The sequence below is a fragment of the Metopolophium dirhodum genome, chromosome 8 (assembly GCF_019925205.1).
Source record: "Metopolophium dirhodum isolate CAU chromosome 8, ASM1992520v1, whole genome shotgun sequence".
Taxonomy (NCBI): Eukaryota; Metazoa; Arthropoda; class Insecta; order Hemiptera; family Aphididae; genus Metopolophium; species Metopolophium dirhodum.
The window spans coordinates 21,869,796-21,887,378 of record NC_083567.1 but is presented as its reverse complement, the minus strand read 5'-3'; the positions used below and the strand labels follow the sequence as shown (position 1 = coordinate 21,887,378).

The 17,583-nt window shown below is 28.0% G+C and overlaps 3 protein-coding genes across 7 annotated transcripts; 1 reads left to right on the top strand and 2 right to left on the bottom strand.

The window, feature by feature from the left end:
* Positions 1–654: 654 nt before the first annotated feature.
* On the bottom strand, positions 655–3,129 carry LOC132950029 (uncharacterized). Of its 4 annotated transcripts, none has more exons than XM_061021219.1 (3): positions 1,411–3,129; positions 1,124–1,332; positions 655–826 (listed from the first exon to the last, which is right to left on the bottom strand). In XM_061021219.1, exons 1-3 carry the CDS (start codon positions 2,031–2,033, stop codon positions 822–824), a joined length of 837 nt encoding a protein of 278 aa, XP_060877202.1. In that variant the 5' UTR covers positions 2,034–3,129; the 3' UTR covers positions 655–821. The 4 variants fall into 4 exon arrangements, with proteins under 4 accessions (XP_060877202.1, XP_060877201.1, XP_060877200.1 ...); XM_061021218.1 differs by having other exon boundaries at positions 655–1,332; positions 1,411–2,131; positions 2,291–3,129; XM_061021217.1 differs by having other exon boundaries at positions 655–1,332; positions 1,411–2,386; positions 2,455–3,129.
* Positions 3,130–3,785: 656 nt separating this feature from the next.
* Positions 3,786–7,973, bottom strand: LOC132950721 (uncharacterized). Of its 2 annotated transcripts, none has more exons than XM_061022264.1 (8): positions 7,260–7,973; positions 6,974–7,174; positions 6,705–6,901; positions 6,502–6,613; positions 6,206–6,424; positions 5,970–6,105; positions 4,486–5,410; positions 3,786–4,423 (listed from the first exon to the last, which is right to left on the bottom strand). In XM_061022264.1, the coding sequence occupies exons 1-8, from the start codon at positions 7,320–7,322 to the stop codon at positions 4,222–4,224; spliced, it is 2,055 nt and encodes a 684-aa protein (XP_060878247.1). In that variant the 5' UTR covers positions 7,323–7,973; the 3' UTR covers positions 3,786–4,221. The 2 variants fall into 2 exon arrangements, with proteins under 2 accessions (XP_060878247.1, XP_060878246.1); XM_061022263.1 differs by having other exon boundaries at positions 3,787–4,423; positions 6,705–6,904; positions 7,260–7,970.
* A 276-nt stretch (positions 7,974–8,249) lies between these two features.
* Positions 8,250–11,756, top strand: LOC132950722 (transmembrane protein 256 homolog). The gene is made up of 5 exons (XM_061022265.1): positions 8,250–8,646; positions 8,728–8,827; positions 9,873–10,032; positions 11,190–11,305; positions 11,378–11,756. Exons 2-5 carry the CDS (start codon positions 8,738–8,740, stop codon positions 11,519–11,521), a joined length of 510 nt encoding a protein of 169 aa, XP_060878248.1. The 5' UTR covers positions 8,250–8,646; positions 8,728–8,737; the 3' UTR covers positions 11,522–11,756.
* The last annotated feature ends 5,827 nt before the right edge of the window (positions 11,757–17,583 follow it).

Genomic DNA, 17,583 nt, shown 5'->3' with positions numbered 1-17,583 from the left:
AATGTTTAAACCAACGGAGCTACACGTGTTCTGCTGAGCGTAGAATTTGCTATGTTACTTGTAAGACGGAGACAACACATGTGGGTATCAAGTATTCTTAAGTAACTTCTTATTTAGTTAGAATTACTTATAAATCTTGAAAAAAAAGAAAAGACTAACATCAGTGGTTAAAATAACATTTATTAATACCAAAATATCAATTTAGTTACTAAAATGTATATGGTTTAGGTCTTCACAATCTTGACAATAATAATTACTGTTGAGGTATGGAATTCTGCAACTACTTAGACATAAAATATTAATAATGTCTTTAATTTTTTAAATATTTTTGGTTATTTATTCGATCATAAGTGATTTTTTATTTAAAAATGCTAACCCCCATTTTTTTTTAATTATACTTTTATTCAAATTCTAATTTTTAGAACTTTTATCTCAAGATATTTTCAAAATCCTGACATTTTTTGTGCAAATTAAGGAGTGTCCTGTGGTGATATAAATTTCTATTTTTCAAGTATGAACCCTCCTTTTTAACTAAATTATTTACCAGGTAATTTTCTTGAAAATGTTGATGTATCTAAATCAAAATTTTAGTAATTAGTTATTGAAATGTCTATACTAATGATAATAATCTTTAAATAATATTGTTTTATTATAACTAGGATCATTTTTACAAATTTTTATACAACTCGAGACTAAACTCTATTCAGCATAAGGTATCACTTGGGCATGTGGCTGACTTGTGCACATGTGTGTGGCTTTGTTCTGAACCAGAGGGAGAAGCATCTGACTGGACGAAAGCAGGCAATCACTCTGTGCCTTTCTTATTCTGAAAAGAGAATACTAATTCGAATTTTGATTAAGATACATAAGAATTCTCAAAAAAAATAACATTCGGTTTATTTAAAAAATCTGAATTTGAATAGAAGTAATTAAAACATACTTAAAAAATCACACTATGTATAAAACACATTTTGGTAAGATAATTTTAACTTTTGGAATCTAACTAGTAACATTAATATAAACAATTTATTTAATTTCATTTTCATAAATTAATGATTACCGCTCATTAATTTATTAAACCAAACAATTTAACAATATTTTCATTATAAATATTATTAGCTACCTTTTTCGGAACGTTCTACTTTAATATCTTTAGATTTAATTTGTGGTTTAATATCCAGAAGCTGATCCGTTAAGCTTCTGCTATCATCTTCGTCATCTTTTCCAAAAATAGGCCATTCTCTATCAGCACAAATTAACCCTCTTTGTTCTAATAGTGTACGCAAATGATCCAAAACATATGCTCCATCAACAGACAATTCTGAAGTTAAACTACCAGAAGTAAAATATATTAATATTGATTGTATTGTTATATTTTAATTAATTAACTTAATTGAAAAATATTTTCACCTGGGATTATCCTCTGTAATTTGTTCGACGGCATCTTCATCCAAGCTATTAATCTCGACCCTGGGAGACTCTAAGCAAATGTTCCGCATTTCTTGTGCCTTCTCTGTATAATAATCGGCAAGCTTATATAGCTTATCTAACAAACCGATGTATTGAGGCGAACTAAAAGCCTGGTCTCGACTAATGTCACTCAGATTACTGTCCAAACACTTTGATATATAATTTAAAATGTCTTTGTGATACTCCAAATTGGATTTGGAAATCTCTAAAATACTTTGTTCTAATTGAATACCAGAGTTTGACGACACTGAAAGATTATCTATTTCGTTAGGCGACATTTTTAATAAATTGCATATATATCTCATCAATTCTATATTAATCCATTTGTTATTATTGTTTGATTTACTCTTTTTTTGTTTTTTATCTCTTACATATTCCTCTAACACTTTCAGTGTACTATTATAAAATGAATTTGGTAGTCCTACATAGTTTAGACTTTCCTTTGGCAGGTCTCTGAATGTATCACTCTTACTATTCATTGATTGTATATCATTTAAAGGTGTTTGGCTTGTATAAATTTCATCAAACAAACGACGTTTCTTCATTTTGATCCAGCTTAACATTTCATTTATATTCTCCAATGGACGTTGTAGCGGAGATTCATTTTTCTTGTTGCCTTTGTATTGTTGCACAAATTGTTTTTGACATGTACAAGATTGACCTAAATATATTTTGAATTAAAAAACAAAAATTGAATAAATGTTACGGTTATAATATCATAGATATTTAAAATATAACAAAGAAAACAAAACGCTCAGATTCCAAAAGTTAAAAAAATTGTTTTAAATTTTTATATACTAAAGTATGTACTATGTAATACTTTATACAAATCAGTTTAAATACTTATTTCTTCATAACTTAATTAATTCATCGAACAGATACAACATTCTTATATTACTTAGTGCATGCCGCTTACCTATGTTCAAACAATGTAAAAATTAATTAAAAATGTCACACTTAAATAATTACATAATATAACCCTACATTATATGTATACCAAAATCATAGGTAACATGGTAACATTCTAACATAAATTTAAATATTCCAACATTTTAGACTAAAATGTTATAGAAATATTTTAGTCATATCTAATGTTCATCTAAAATTACCATATTATTGGAAAATAATATAAGTAATTACAATGAAATCTCTACATACATAAGAAATCCGTTATGGAGAAACTTAATCAATTAGTTACTTCACATTAGTGCAATATGAAATATTGAGAAATTTAAAAGCGCATGTTGTTATTGGGCCAGATGCTGTGTAATCTACTATCTCATACGTCATGTAAATACTATCCACTCACACAATGAATCAACAAATTAAATTATATTGATAAATTATTAATTGTATTTTATAAATATTGTTTAATCATAAGTGTATTTTAGTGCTGAAAATGATGGTGGAACCAAGAATAAAATTAAATATATTTTTTTTTCTCAATACTTGGAATATTGTGAGTTGTGTTCCAACAAAAATTATTCTAAACGTTTTTTTAAGTGTTGTCTTGAACTTCTAGTTCCACTATAGTATTCAGTACAAAAATACACATAAGTTGGAAATAAGAAATTATATAATTATTATTTTAATGATTGAATAATTCATTATGTGAAGTGGGTAATTTGTATACAAAACATGTAAGATAGGCAATCAATCATGTCATTAAATTTATTCTGTGATTATGGCAAACAAGGCCAGTGATGTCATGCTGTTTTTTTAAAATTCTTTATATGTAAATAATTTGAGGAAAACCATAACACCAATACCATTTTTTAGAGTGAATACACTTTTAAATAAAACCAACTTAGTTATTATATTTAGTATTCCTTTAAACAGCTGTTAGTTTAAAAGCTTATGATGTCATAATTTCTTTAAAATGACAAACATTAATGCAAATAAATTATAAAATATTATATTACCATACAATAATATTGTTATAAATATTTGTAACTTTTTATTTAATATTTACTATAAAAGTAAAAATAACAAAACATATTTTTTTATTTCATTACATTGACATGAAATTACAAAATATTAAAATTTGAATAATTTCCTTTCTAACATTGTCAAATCTGAGATAATTTGTTTCATTAAAAGGAAAATATTAATATATATATTTATAATATAATGTTTTGATCAAATTAAAAAAAAATGGGGAAAGTATTCCCCTGAATACAACCACAAATCATAATGCAAAAGCAAAATAGTATAATAAAATAATACAATCATTTGAATAACTGTGTATGATAATGACTTATACAACTATAAAACTATTTCTAAATAGTAAATTCCAATTCATAAGTAATTATTACATATTTACTGAATACTTAGGGTTAAAAATTATATAATTTATGAATATTTATGATTATAAAATAAAAAAGGCAAGTAGATAAGAAAGATAATTTTAAGAATTTAAAAAGTAATAGTTTTAAATATGTATAGTGTATACAACTACTTTAGTTAAGTAGTTTCAACTAAAAAATTGTCATTTGAGTTAGTAATATTTTAAAATATATAATATAATAAAATTAAAATTAAAATTAAATCAGTAGTTTATAATATAGTTATTCAAAAATGTTTGTGATCACATGAGATCATATATTATTATTAATTGATTTAGTATGCTGCTAAATTAATACAAGTTCCGCAGATGAAATTTTTTAAAACAATTAAGAATTTTTACCATTTAAATTATAGAAATAATTACCTTTAAATTTTTTCAAACTATTAGTAATTTAAAAATATGTTTCATCTATCATATGAACTACATGGATATATATCAAGAAGTTGATCAGTTAAACTTCTATCATCATCATCATCAATATGTTTGAACATTGGCCATTCTTTGTCAGAATTAATAATTCCTTTTTCCTGTAATAATTTATTTAAATTTCCTAATATATATTCTCCATCAACTGATGAGTCTGAAGATAAATTGATAGAACTCTTCCTAAAACAAAATGATACAATTATTGATTACAACATAATAATATGCAAATATTAATAACCCACTCTTTATTAGTATTAGCATTAGTTTTATAACATTCATCATTTAAAACTTGAGGAGTTTCATCACAGATTTTTTTCATTTCATGAGTTTTTTCTAAATAATAATTTGTTAATTGTTGAAGTTTATTTAATAAGTTTATGTTTTTGGGAGAATCAAACACTGTGTCTCGATTTATGTCAGAAATATCTGCATTTAAGCATTTTGATATACAGTTCAACATTTTGCAGTAATATTGAGTATCTTTTTCTGAGTGCTGTAAAACACTTTCTTCAAATTTAACGCTTGAACTAGATGAAGTTGATAAGTTATCCACATCTGAAGGTGACATTTTTAGTAATGTATTTATGTGTGCCATTAGATCTTCATTTATTGACTTATTGTTTTTGGAATTAAGAACTTTAAATTGTTTCTTTGATATCTGTTTTTTTAATGTATCAAGTTGACCATTGTAAAATGAATCTGGAAGTTTAGCATAATTTACTGGAATTTCCTCTCGTAAACTGTTACCAGCACAACAATTTTTAGGTATAGGTAAAATTTTAGGAATTGAAGGAACCGTCTTAAATTGTTTGATATTAGCACCTGTGTTTCCACTAGTACCAGAAGATATCTCTTTAACGAGGAGTTGTTTTTTGTTTTTAATTCTTTGCATTATATTGTTTATATTTTGTAAAGGTTTTCCAGAAGCAAATTTTTCTTTATAATTTAACTTGGTACTTGGTTGTATAATCTTTTTTTTGCTTTCTTTCTCAAAATTAATAGTTTTCTTTGAAGCTTGCTCATATTTAGTACTGGTTAGGTTTTTCTTTTTGCATTCTTTTTCAAAATGAATAGTTTTCTTTGGAGGTTGTTCATAATTAATACTGGTTGATGTGGATGACGATATACATATAGATGTAGACGCATTTGACTCATCAAGTCTTATTTCTAAAAAATAAAAACAAAATATATTGACTTAATATAAGTTCAAGAGAATACCGTATGTTTTGTCTCCGTCTTACAAACTTACAAAATGGTTAATTTTACATCTACAATAATCCATTTTGTTATTTTTGAGATTAGAGTGAATTGACTTAGTATAAAATGTAAAAGTAAGTTTATTGTGTATCTTTGAGGCTTTTTTTGTTAGTTAGAATTACAAAATGTTGACAATTTGAAATGAAAATTTTTAATTGGTGGTTTATAATTATATTTATAGTTACTCATATACTATTTTATATATCAGACCACACCCATTGATAAAATCGTATATTTGTCATCACCTTTCATTTCTAACAATCGACCAAAAAATTGTTTTACTATGTTAATCTAAGTAAAATGTAAACTAGGCGATTGATGAAATAACAAAGTGACGCTCCATCAACCATGACACATGTTACCCATGCCCATTGATGTCTCTGTGCGTAGAAGCCCATCACCAGAGGACGGAGGTAACTCTTAAACGAGATAAAGCATATAAGTAATAATTTATAAATATATTACTTACCAGTCATCTGTTTTTTAGTTTCATTAAACTTAGTTCTTTCATTTGATGTATTATGTTTTTTTCTGGTAATTTCTTTTGTTTGATTTTTTTCTTTAGATTCTGATGGTACATTATTTTGACATGCCATAGGAATTTCCTTCAAATGTACAAAAAAAAAAAAAAAAACAAATATGAATTAATTTACAATATGATAAGATAATATTATAATGGATAATAAAGAATAAATTTAAACACACTTTTAAGTTATCGGGAAATAATTTGTTGCTTATGTTTTGTTCTTCAGCAGATAATTTATTTAATTCTAAGACTAATGTTTCATAGGTTTTCAAATCTGTTTCTAACTTTGAAAATTTAGATACATTTTCTTTATTTTCATCACGCGTGGTTAATTGTTGTAATTTCTCCTTTTGATTTTCTTTGGAACTAATAACCACTGACCAAGGTTTTGAAAATGTCTACATCGAAATAATATTAATTGGTAAGTTTACAACAAAATAATTAAAATTAAATATTTAGTTTTTTTTAATTTTACTTTATTAAAATTCCGATTTATGATATTTGATTCATTTAAAGTTACTTGACTTGGAATAAAGAAACATTCATTGTCTTCTTTTATATTACGCCTGTGAGTATTATCATCGCCACTATAAAATTAAAAACAATTTTGTTTATTGAAATAAATTAATAATTACTTAGAAACAAAATATGTTAAGTAAATTAATATTTAATATTTACACATTTTGAACACTTGTTATTAGTGTTGACCGTATTTTTTCAACTGTCTTATTGAAATGTGTTCTTCTATCTCTCATTTCTTTGTCCATCCGCTGTTCCTCTTCGATCCGTTGTTGCCGTTTATCTGCTTCAGCCCCTCTTGATATAGCTTTACAACGATCTATCAATCGTTTCTCGGCCAATACTATATTTGGATCCTGCTAAACATTGTATAAAAAAAATGAGAAACTAACTCATTGAGATTTGATAGTAATTTATAGTTATCTTACTTGAACTGATGCAACTGAGTAACCGTTGCCAACATCTTGTATCAAGTAATTAAAATCACTTTTCAACTTGTTTACAGCCAGTGATTTAAATTTATGTTCTGTTATATTTCTCGCCGTCTCGCGTTGATCCAACTGAATTGCAACAGCCCCGTGGACACGATCACGTATTGTCTTAGCTAATGTCTTAGATTGGTCTCTAACCTATCATTTATTAATCCGTGAATATTTGTCGTAAAGTAATTATTGTCATTGATGTTATAATATGATTAACGCATAGTATAATTACCTGAGCTAGTCGTATTTTTCTTCGTCGCTCCCAGTCTGCGCGATGCACACCACTAATGTCCATTGTTCAATTTCAATAAACGAATTTACAACTTTATGTACATGAACAATAAAAATAAAGATAAGATGAATTGACAATTTATTGATGTAATGATGTACGATTGTACGAATAACGAGTTACTGTTAGAAGTTAATTTTAAACTTTTTTTTGGGAAAACGGTTGTGTAACAAAAATAATATAATTATGGTACATATTACATTATTATTTATTTCTCCGTAATCCTATACAAGTTTAATTTCTCTAAAGAATGTGTTATTCACATTTCACATTCAAGATTATGGAACTGTCCAGTGATTAGTGGGGAATGGGAATTAGATTAGTTAATATAGTTATTACAATTTACAATTTAATGTATGCTTGTATTTTATGTACAGGTAAAGCCGTAATGATAAATACTAAAAGCCAAATTGTCAAATGATAATTTAGTTCTATATTTAATTATTTAATAATTATATATTTATACAAGAGAATTTTTAGTTTTTACTGGACATTTCGTAATTTTGTATTTACTATTTACTATTATGTGGAAAACAGCCAACAGGTAACCTGTAGTTATATCAAAGTATCAAACGTTATATTGACGGTTAAATTAAACCACGGACTAAGATAAAATGGACTGACGGCCACGAATGTATGTACAAGAGGCAAAGGGCGGGGGGTCGTAAGGTGTTCCTAGAGTTTACAGCGCCGTCTGTATAAAACTATAAAACACGGACTAAGATACAAATTATGAAATCAAATAAAACCACCGGTAGCGCTGAAAACTTCAAGAACAGTATTCTTATCAGCTAAGTGACACCTTTTCGTAGCCGTCCCCCGACCACGTCCTTACCAGCCCTTACCAGTCCAGTATCTTAAGTCTGTGAATGAAACGTAACTTTTTATCTTGGTTACACTGTAATGATAAACAATTCTTGATAATAATAAAAACAACAAAACTCTAAAGTACAATTATTTCTCTTTATACAGAACCACTCTTTGTCTAAATAATAATATTATGTTATCTATAAAAATAAGAAGATGAAACGCCATGAAACTATCAACTAGTAAATTAGAAGTAATTTAAAATTTTATGATACTACAGAATGCTGAAGAACACTTGAAATGTATTAATTAGAATTTAATTAAATTGTGTCCTACTATATTACTGTCTAGTGCGAGTTTTGTGAATAAATTAAATATCTATTTGCTGTTTACATTATTGTTATATTGAGCAGTGTTATGATTGCCAATTTTGAATGATTTTATAGTAACAAGCGAAGTAACAAGTTTGGTTGTAGCAATTTATTATTTGGTTTTTGTTTCCAAAACATCTTATTCGTGATTTGTAAGTTAATTAACTGTCATATAAATAATTTTACAATTAGATTATTGTTATTGATTCAACGAGCATTTATTGTTTACTTAGGTTGTATATTATGATTTCTGATTCAGTTCAAGGAGCTGTTAAATGGATTACATATACGAATCCAGTCGTTACTAACTCAGTACAAGGGTTTAATTCAATGGCAAGTAAACATTGATGAATTTATTCCATAAGAGATCAGTTTAGTCTAGTTTATAGCTCTGATTTTAAAAAAAGTCTATTGTTGAGAATATTTTATATTGGCTTTACTTAAATTTAGACCAGCAGTTCCCAATCGTTTTAGTTGTGCGGCCATCAATTATTTAAAAAATCTTTGAGGCCCACTTACCTAATATACAGGTATAAAATATAAATAGAAATAAAACAATAGAAGAAATATAAACGTGTTTAAAATTATATAAAAATGTTGACCTTGATGCTCATTAAAATTTGCCGACGCTTGTCTTACGCCTTCGACCAGCCTCCGCGGTTCCTGGTACATGGATTAGGAACCATTGCTATGTATACATGGATAATATGTAAATTTTCCATATTGTAAATTTATTTGATTTCAGTAACTTAAACTGCATACAATTTTATTTTTAATTGAGTAAATTATGTGTTTTCAAAAGTATTTTTATACTTTTAATCAATTAACTACTTGTTTGAAATTTGATTTCTATATTGTATCAAAATACTGATAATCTGCTTTGGAATATGGAATTAAAATCTATATTTAGGTCATTTAAAATAGTTAAAAACTTAATAAATGATAATGTAAGTATTATAGATATAAAATGTTTCAAAAATATTTTTATTAAAATCAAAATATATAAACGAAATGTTGTTAATAGTTTTATGATTAATGAGTGTCTTATTCTAAAATAATCATCCTGTATATTATTTATTAATAATAATATACAAGATATATAATATTAAATAAATATTAATTGCATATTATTTGTACTATTGATATAAAACCATGTAATTAAATTGTATTGAAACCCTAAGCTATGATATGCCTACTATTTGTTTTAAAAATGCTTGTTGGATATACCTAATTAATTGTTTCATTTAAATTAAATTAATTTATATTTTTTATCTGTCATTTATGTCCAAGATAAATTAATTTTTAATTTCTGTTGATGCTGAAGGGCATCATAATAATTTGTTTCGTGTCTAATTTTTTAACTTACATAATTTTGTAGCTAAATTGGGTTGGAATAACAAGTTCTAGTGAAAAACAAAAAATTATGAAGATGGAGAGTCAAAATATATTTCAAATGCTTGGAAAAAATATCTATATCTATAAAATGGCCGGCCTTTTAGGAGCATCTGCTGTTATATTAGGAGCTTATGGAGCTCATGGTAAGTAAAAATAAAAAATTAAGAAGTATTCCAAATATTACACTTTATCACTATTACAATTATTTAGATCTTTTAACATCATTAAATATTTAAATAATTTATTGATGAATTATATTTCCTTAATTTTAACCAGAAATATTTATTATGTTATACTTTGATTAGTGAAGAGTCTACCAGAAATATATTTTTAAATAAATTATAATTAAACTAAATTATGAGTTAAGAAACATTTAAGTAAAAAAAAAAATTATCTTAACTTAATTAAGTCTTTTTTTTGTTATTAGTAACTATTCAAATATTATTAGATTTTGTAATTTATGGTAGACAACTCACACTAACTATTAATATTATATTTTTGAAGCATTTTTTATTATATAAGTACTTAAACTTAAAATAGTAGAAATAAAAATGTATATTGAATTTAGTTAATAGTTATTAGCTACTAACCTTGACTATAAACGGGCATGTCTGCAAACTCTCATATTTATCCTATCACTGCGCATGTGTGCTATATAGATATATAGAACTACTAGTTGTATCTATGTGTGTGTCCCAGACTTGGAATTAAGTCTGGATTAAGGATCAATTGAGCCCCGGGACACCATACACTTAATGGGCCCCCTTTCAACTAACTTTAACTTCAAAAAAGTGTATCCCTACATTTTTACGACTGTGTAAAGTTGTATAATTTTGTACTTTACTACCTTGTACAATCATCTATCATTGATAATTAAGACTAACATTTATGCGTACAATTTAGTTCACAACTACCACTTCACTTCATCATAGAATATCAATTTTATATTTATTATAATTTAATAATTTTTGTGATATTAAATTAAGAACATTTTTATTTTATAATTATTACTACCTACTAAAATTATTTTATAATTTTGGAAACTGTTTTGAACCCTTTAAAATTAAATATTTTGGAGATAAAAATGGGCCCCGATACCGTGCCCTTTCTGACCCCCCTTGATCCGGGCTCGCTTGGAATAAACGATAATTTACATCACAAATACATTAGTGTATTGATAAAAAACTTTTTATTCCATATCTGGGGTACACTTTATGTGCAGAACGATTTTGCTGACATGCCTGTTTATTTAGTCATGCTACTACCTATAATATTTATTTTAATTCATATTTATTTTTAGTTGTGGCTCATAAAGCTAACCCTGAAGAAATAAGAAATTTTGAAACAGCAAATCGGTATCATTTTTACCATACTTTTGCATTATTTGGTGTACCATTTTGTCGTTTTCCTAGAATTGTAAGTAAAATAATATGAATGTTTTTAAGTGTTGTTGCGTTATTAAAATGTTTCTGTTCAAATTTCTTTCAGACTGGAGCACTCTTTATTAGTGGAACTTTAATATTTTGTGGTACATGTTATTACAACGGACTGACAGGAGATAAAACATTCAACAAATATACACCCACTGGGGGTATGTTATTAATTGCTGCTTGGATGTCAATGATTCTTTAGAAAATTAATGATTTTAAGTTTTTACCTGGATTATTAGTTAATAAAGATTTGATAATAAGTTTCTCTAATATTGTTAATAACACTTGATGTATGTGTTATTGTATTTATTTAAATTTAAAACAATGTATTCATATAAAATCAACTGGTTTAAATATTGTAAGAATATACTTGATTTAAGTGAATGAAAATTAAATAGGACTGGTAATATATTAAAAATATATACTTTCTTCATTTATTTGCATTGCCTAATAAAAACAATCTTTATTATAAGTACAGATAGACCTTAAATTATAGATTCAGATAAACCCATTAATCACAATTATAACTTTAATTTTGTTAAAATACCTTTCAACCTTATAAAATATAAGGATACATCAATTAATTACAATTTTATATTTTTATAAGTTTGTCTACCTTTAACAAAAAAAAAAATGTGTCCCAGAAGGTCAATTTAAATTTTTATGAGTGTTTGGAGTTGAATTTTTTACAATATTGCATTCACTCGATTTCTCAAGTAGCGATTTTCTTATTTTGTTGTAATTGAAAAACAAATGACTGTAGATACTTTAAATGTACACTATATGTTTATTTTATCAATTTCTATACTTGATAAAAATTTTCAAAATATTATGTTGACTAGTTTTAAGCTGTTTATGGACATTGGCATAATTTTGGTTTAGTCAGCTATCAATTTCAAATTTTTTTTTTCCAAAATGTGTATTTTAGGGTGCTTAATAAGAATGTTAAAAAAAAGCTCGGACAAACATCGTTTTGAAGTTATAGCCATCCAAAGTTTGCGATTTTGCGTTCATAGTTTATACGCATGTGGGCAACACTTTAATGACATACTTTGATGACACAACTCGTGTTTGGTGTTTTTTGGATTTTGGCAACGCTAGCCGATTATGTTCTTTTTAACAACTTTGTTTAATTCCTAGGCCTGCCCAATGTGGTTTTAAAAGCAAATCTGAGGATATTTTCGATTTTTTTTTCGAGCGATATTCAATTTTAAATATTTTTTTTTTTTTAAATCCGCGTTCATCATTAACTTCAAAACGAAGTTTGTTCGGACTTTTTTTTACATTCTTATAAAACACCCTTAAATAAACATTTTGAAAAAAAAAAAAAAATTTAAATCGATAGGTTGTTAAACAAAAATTGTTCCCATAACTACAACCATAGTAAATAAAGACCGGATTTATATGTTTTTACATATTATCGTTACTGGGTCTATGCAGTCTTATGAGAGTAAAAAATGTAGATGATTTGTTCAATTCTGAATGCATAGAAAAAAGTTTTTTTTGCATATTTGAGAATATTTAACTCATTCAGCATATTTTGGAATATTTCGTAAATTGTGAGAAAAAAATTGTATTTATTTTTAATTTTAATATTACGGTACCCAGAAAAATTTTTTTTGAACATTTACAATTTTTTATTTTATCATTTCCAACTCTTACTAAAGTGCAATAATATTCCATTAGAATACGAAACTTTAAATACCTAATAATTAACTCACTATTAATATAAAATTGAAAAAAAAAAAATTTTTAAATGCATATTAAAGTAAATATAATGATGTTTATTGTTTATTGCATATTTTTGCTTTTTTTTTGTATATTTTGCATATTTTAGCATATTTTTTTAATTTTTAAGAGAATTTAATGAGAATATTTTAAGGTTTTTTCGAGAATATTAGCATCATATTTAAGGTATTTTAAGAGAATATAAATCCGGTCTTTAATAATAAAGATAACATGACTACAACAATATTTCATGAAAGAAACGATTTGGTTTTATTTATTTTAAGCGTCACGCATGGAGGTTATAATATGAATAAAAGATGCAACAAAAAGTTTATATTTTGTAAGGACCGTGGTATAGAGTCCAGTGCCTGGTTGTGCAGAGAATACGCGCGTGATATATGCGACCAGCACTGTTGGGGATTCCCACTTTACCGAAAAAGGACGCTTTCCAACGCTTCAACCGCTATTGAAAACCAAACTTTCTGTGCAGGCGTGACACAATACTATATTGTGTGGCAAAGGCGGAAATTGCCTTCCCGCACGAGCCACCCATAGTATTTTTTGTCACGCCTCTGCATTCATCGATAACAGGCAAATTACGTAATGCAGGGTCTATGCAACAACTAGACTGTAATTATACAACAACAATATATTTCATAAAAGAAACGATTTGGTTTTATTTATCTTAAGCGTCACGCATGGAGGTTATAATATGATTATGAGATGTTACCAAAAGTTTTTAATTTGTAAGGAATCAACGACCGTGGTATAGATTTCAGTGATAGCGTAGCACTTTTGGAGATTTCCACTTTACCGCCAAGCACTATTAGGGATCCCGCTGGACGGAAAAATGACGCTTTCCAACGCCTCAACCGCTATCAAAAACCAAACTTACCGTGCAGGCGTGACTAAAAATATTAAAAATACATATATGCACAATTTTTTTATATGCATTTGAAGTTTGAATTTTATAAAATTTATATAATGCTCAACTTTTATAGCTAAGGATTGAAAATTTTAAACAAGAATCCACGTTAGTAGGTTATTCGGTAACCAAAAAATATAAAAAAACAGTTTTTTTTTTATAGTTATATTATGTTCAAGTTTGATATTTAAACGAAGAAGAATGATTTTAGTTTTGTGTTATATCTTAAAAATATTATCCGTGGGTACTTGAAACTTCTAAAGTATGTAGGTATTATTATGATATACAAAATGTGAAATGATATAATTCAACTTAACAACCATCGTATTAATTATTAATAATAATAATATATAATATCCTTAGCTGACAAATTGTCTCCGCTCAGAATCGTTTTTCGTATATATTATATATATTATTAATTATTATATCATTGAATTCAAATGTAATACCATCCATTATTACAGTGACCCACTATTGTAACCTAGGTACTGTACAGGCTTACAGCAGAGGGACATCTACTTAACCGCTTTTTATAAATTAAAAGTGTTAAAAAATCGTTTAATATGTTCATTCTTTCTTTATTTCGTTAGTATTTAATAATAAATGTTTATTTTTATTTTCTCGCGATGACATGATGTAGGAACACTTAAAAGTTAAAACTTAAAATAACCAAAATATATTTTCCTATACAAAGTGTAAAAAAATATTTAAAAATAATGACCCTAAATTATAAAAAAAAAAATGATAAAACTAAAATCTTGGTGTATCAGAACCAGCCAATAAATGCTGAAGATTTCGATTTTTATTATGGAGGTAAGTAAAAGGAACGCACAATTTATCATACAGTATTTTTATTTTTTAGGTTATTTTGGATTATGGATTGTTATACCTAACAGGCATAGGCGCAAATTTAATAAATACTCAAGCCATCCTCCCCATAGGCCATATTGCAGAATATAAAAACTAGTACTAATTACTAGATTTTGAACCTGGGGGACTAAGCCCCCAAGCCCCCCTCCCCTATTTGCGCCAATGCTAACAGGTCTCTGTACCATTTTCGCTTAACAGTTAAGGTGACGGTGAGGGTTTCCAGGGATGGCTAATGAAGCTAAGTTTTTAATAAGTGGATTTGGGTGAGTGTAGGCGGTTCATGTATGGTTTTCATCAAGTTTAATATTTTGGAACCTCTGTATTTTATTTAGATACGAGTTTTTTGCATTGCCGATTGTCCCATATGCCATAACTGTAGGCCGCAGGACCAAATTGGCTTTAGGAGAGATTTATATAGAAGTAATTTAATTTTTAATTTTGAGTGTTTGTTGTTGTCGATTAGAGTTTTGAATTTTTAGCATTCCTAAACGGGAATTTAATTGTAGTTTTTAAGCTTGGATGTGGTGAGCCCAGCCGCCCAGGTAAGACGGCGGTCGAGACTCGAGAGTCAGCCCAAGATATTTTACAGTTGGGGATGGAGGTATTTGAGTATTTACCATGAATCAACCGGAATAGAAAATTGAACTTTCCGTGTGGCGAGGGCGGGAAGTGAGCGAGCTATTTCAGTCGCGGGCCGTATTTCGCCCAAGATTGAAATTGCCTTCCCGTACGAGCGACACATACTATTTTTTGTCACGCCTCTGCATTCTTCGATCACAGTAAAGGTAATGCAGGGATCTATGCAACAACTAGACCATAATTCTACGACAACAATATTTCATGAAACTGGGAGAATCAATTTGGTTTTATTTATTTTAAGCGTCACACATGGAGGTTATAAGATGTAACCAAAAATTTTTGTTTTGAAGGATCGACGACCGTGGTATAGATTTCAGTGTCTGTTTGTGCAGGGTATACGCGCGTGAAATGTGTGTGCAGCACTTTTGGGGATTTCCACTTTACCACCCGGCACTAATAGGGATTCCCATTTTACCGCCCACTGGACGGAAAAAGGACGCTTTCCAACGCTTCAACCGCTATCAAAAACCAAACTTACGGTGCAGGCGTGAAAAAAATTTTTTGTCACGCCTCTGCCGCTCATCTATCACAGCAAATTAGGCAAATAAGACTATATTCTACGAAAACAATTTCATGAAAGAACCTACTTATTTGGTTTTATTTATTTTAAGCGTCTTGCAAGGAAGGTTATAATAATACGAATACAAGATAGGTATGTAACCTTAAGAGGATGTCAGCGCACTATTGGTTTTCTCTCTCTGACCCACGCGCAACATAGACAAAACGCATTTTCGCAGAATCGTTTTTTCTATGTTTTTAAGTAATTTCAGAGTAAAACCACCCATTACAAAAAAATATAGATAATAATATTTTAGGGGGAATGACATATCGATTTTATATTTTATTGTTATTTGACTTTGTATTCGACTTTCGAAATAAACAAAAAAATTTTGTAAATTTAAATTATGTTTCAATCGTTTTGAAACAATATTTTGAGAAATCGACATGTTATTCCCTCAAAAATATTCCCGCATGTGTTGTCTCGGTCTTATTTTTGCAAATATACAACATAGTAAAAACTGTTTTGCTTGGGACATCTTTTCTCGCACCATATTTGTTGTAAAACTACCAAATTTTCATAACACGTAGAGAAGAACCTTATCTGTGCAACATCGTGCCTTTTTTTAATAGCACTATCCAATCATTTTTTGTTAGCAAATTAAAAAACCGAAATGTTTAGAAGTAAATCACTTTTATTGTATTTATGTCAACTAAAATATAAGCACGCTGTTGCATATATAATTTTCTACCCTATATTATGTTCAGACATTTTGGAGCCACTATATACTAACTATTTTTGCTATGTTGTACATTTATTTTGTAAGACGGAGACAACACATGCGGGTGTGACGTCCTCTTAAGTATATATGTATTTGTATAGATTTCAGTGTCTGGTATTGTGCAGGGGATACGCGTGATATGCGCGCCTGGTACTTTAGGGGATTTCCACTTTACCGCCCGGCACCATGGCCTATGGGGATACCCCGTTTTACCGCCCGCCGTGTCGGAAAAAGGTCGTTTTCCAACGTTCAACCGTCATCGAAAACTAAACTTTCGGTGCATGCGTGACAAAAATATATATACAATTATTTATTATAATTGTTTTATTGTTCACCTACATTGCAGAATATATGAAATATAGATTTTATCTACCAATTCCGTGCCTACATTTTATTCTTTAATCTACACTATTACACGAGGGTGCTAGTTTTACTATGCGTGGTTTATTTTCAGCTTATGATTTTACAGGACCCTCTGTTATCACTAAACTATTATAGCGATGCTCATTATGTACCTACCTACCTATCGTGGGTGGCTTTGATCCCCGCAGCTTATTTTGAACTTTGGTTTTCTAGGACTCTAGCCCCGGTAACTATTAAATCCTAGTTACGCAGATGATGCAGATGTGAGGCAGATACTGTTAACAGTTAACTTTTACCTAACATTTAACAAAATCTGTATAGTGTATTGCAAAATAAATTCTATAAATGTATAATACAATAGTATTTTGACATTCCTGTATATACACGATTGGAGGTGACATGTGTATTATACTATTATAGTATTGCCTATTGGCTATTGTAGTGTATAATATGACAATA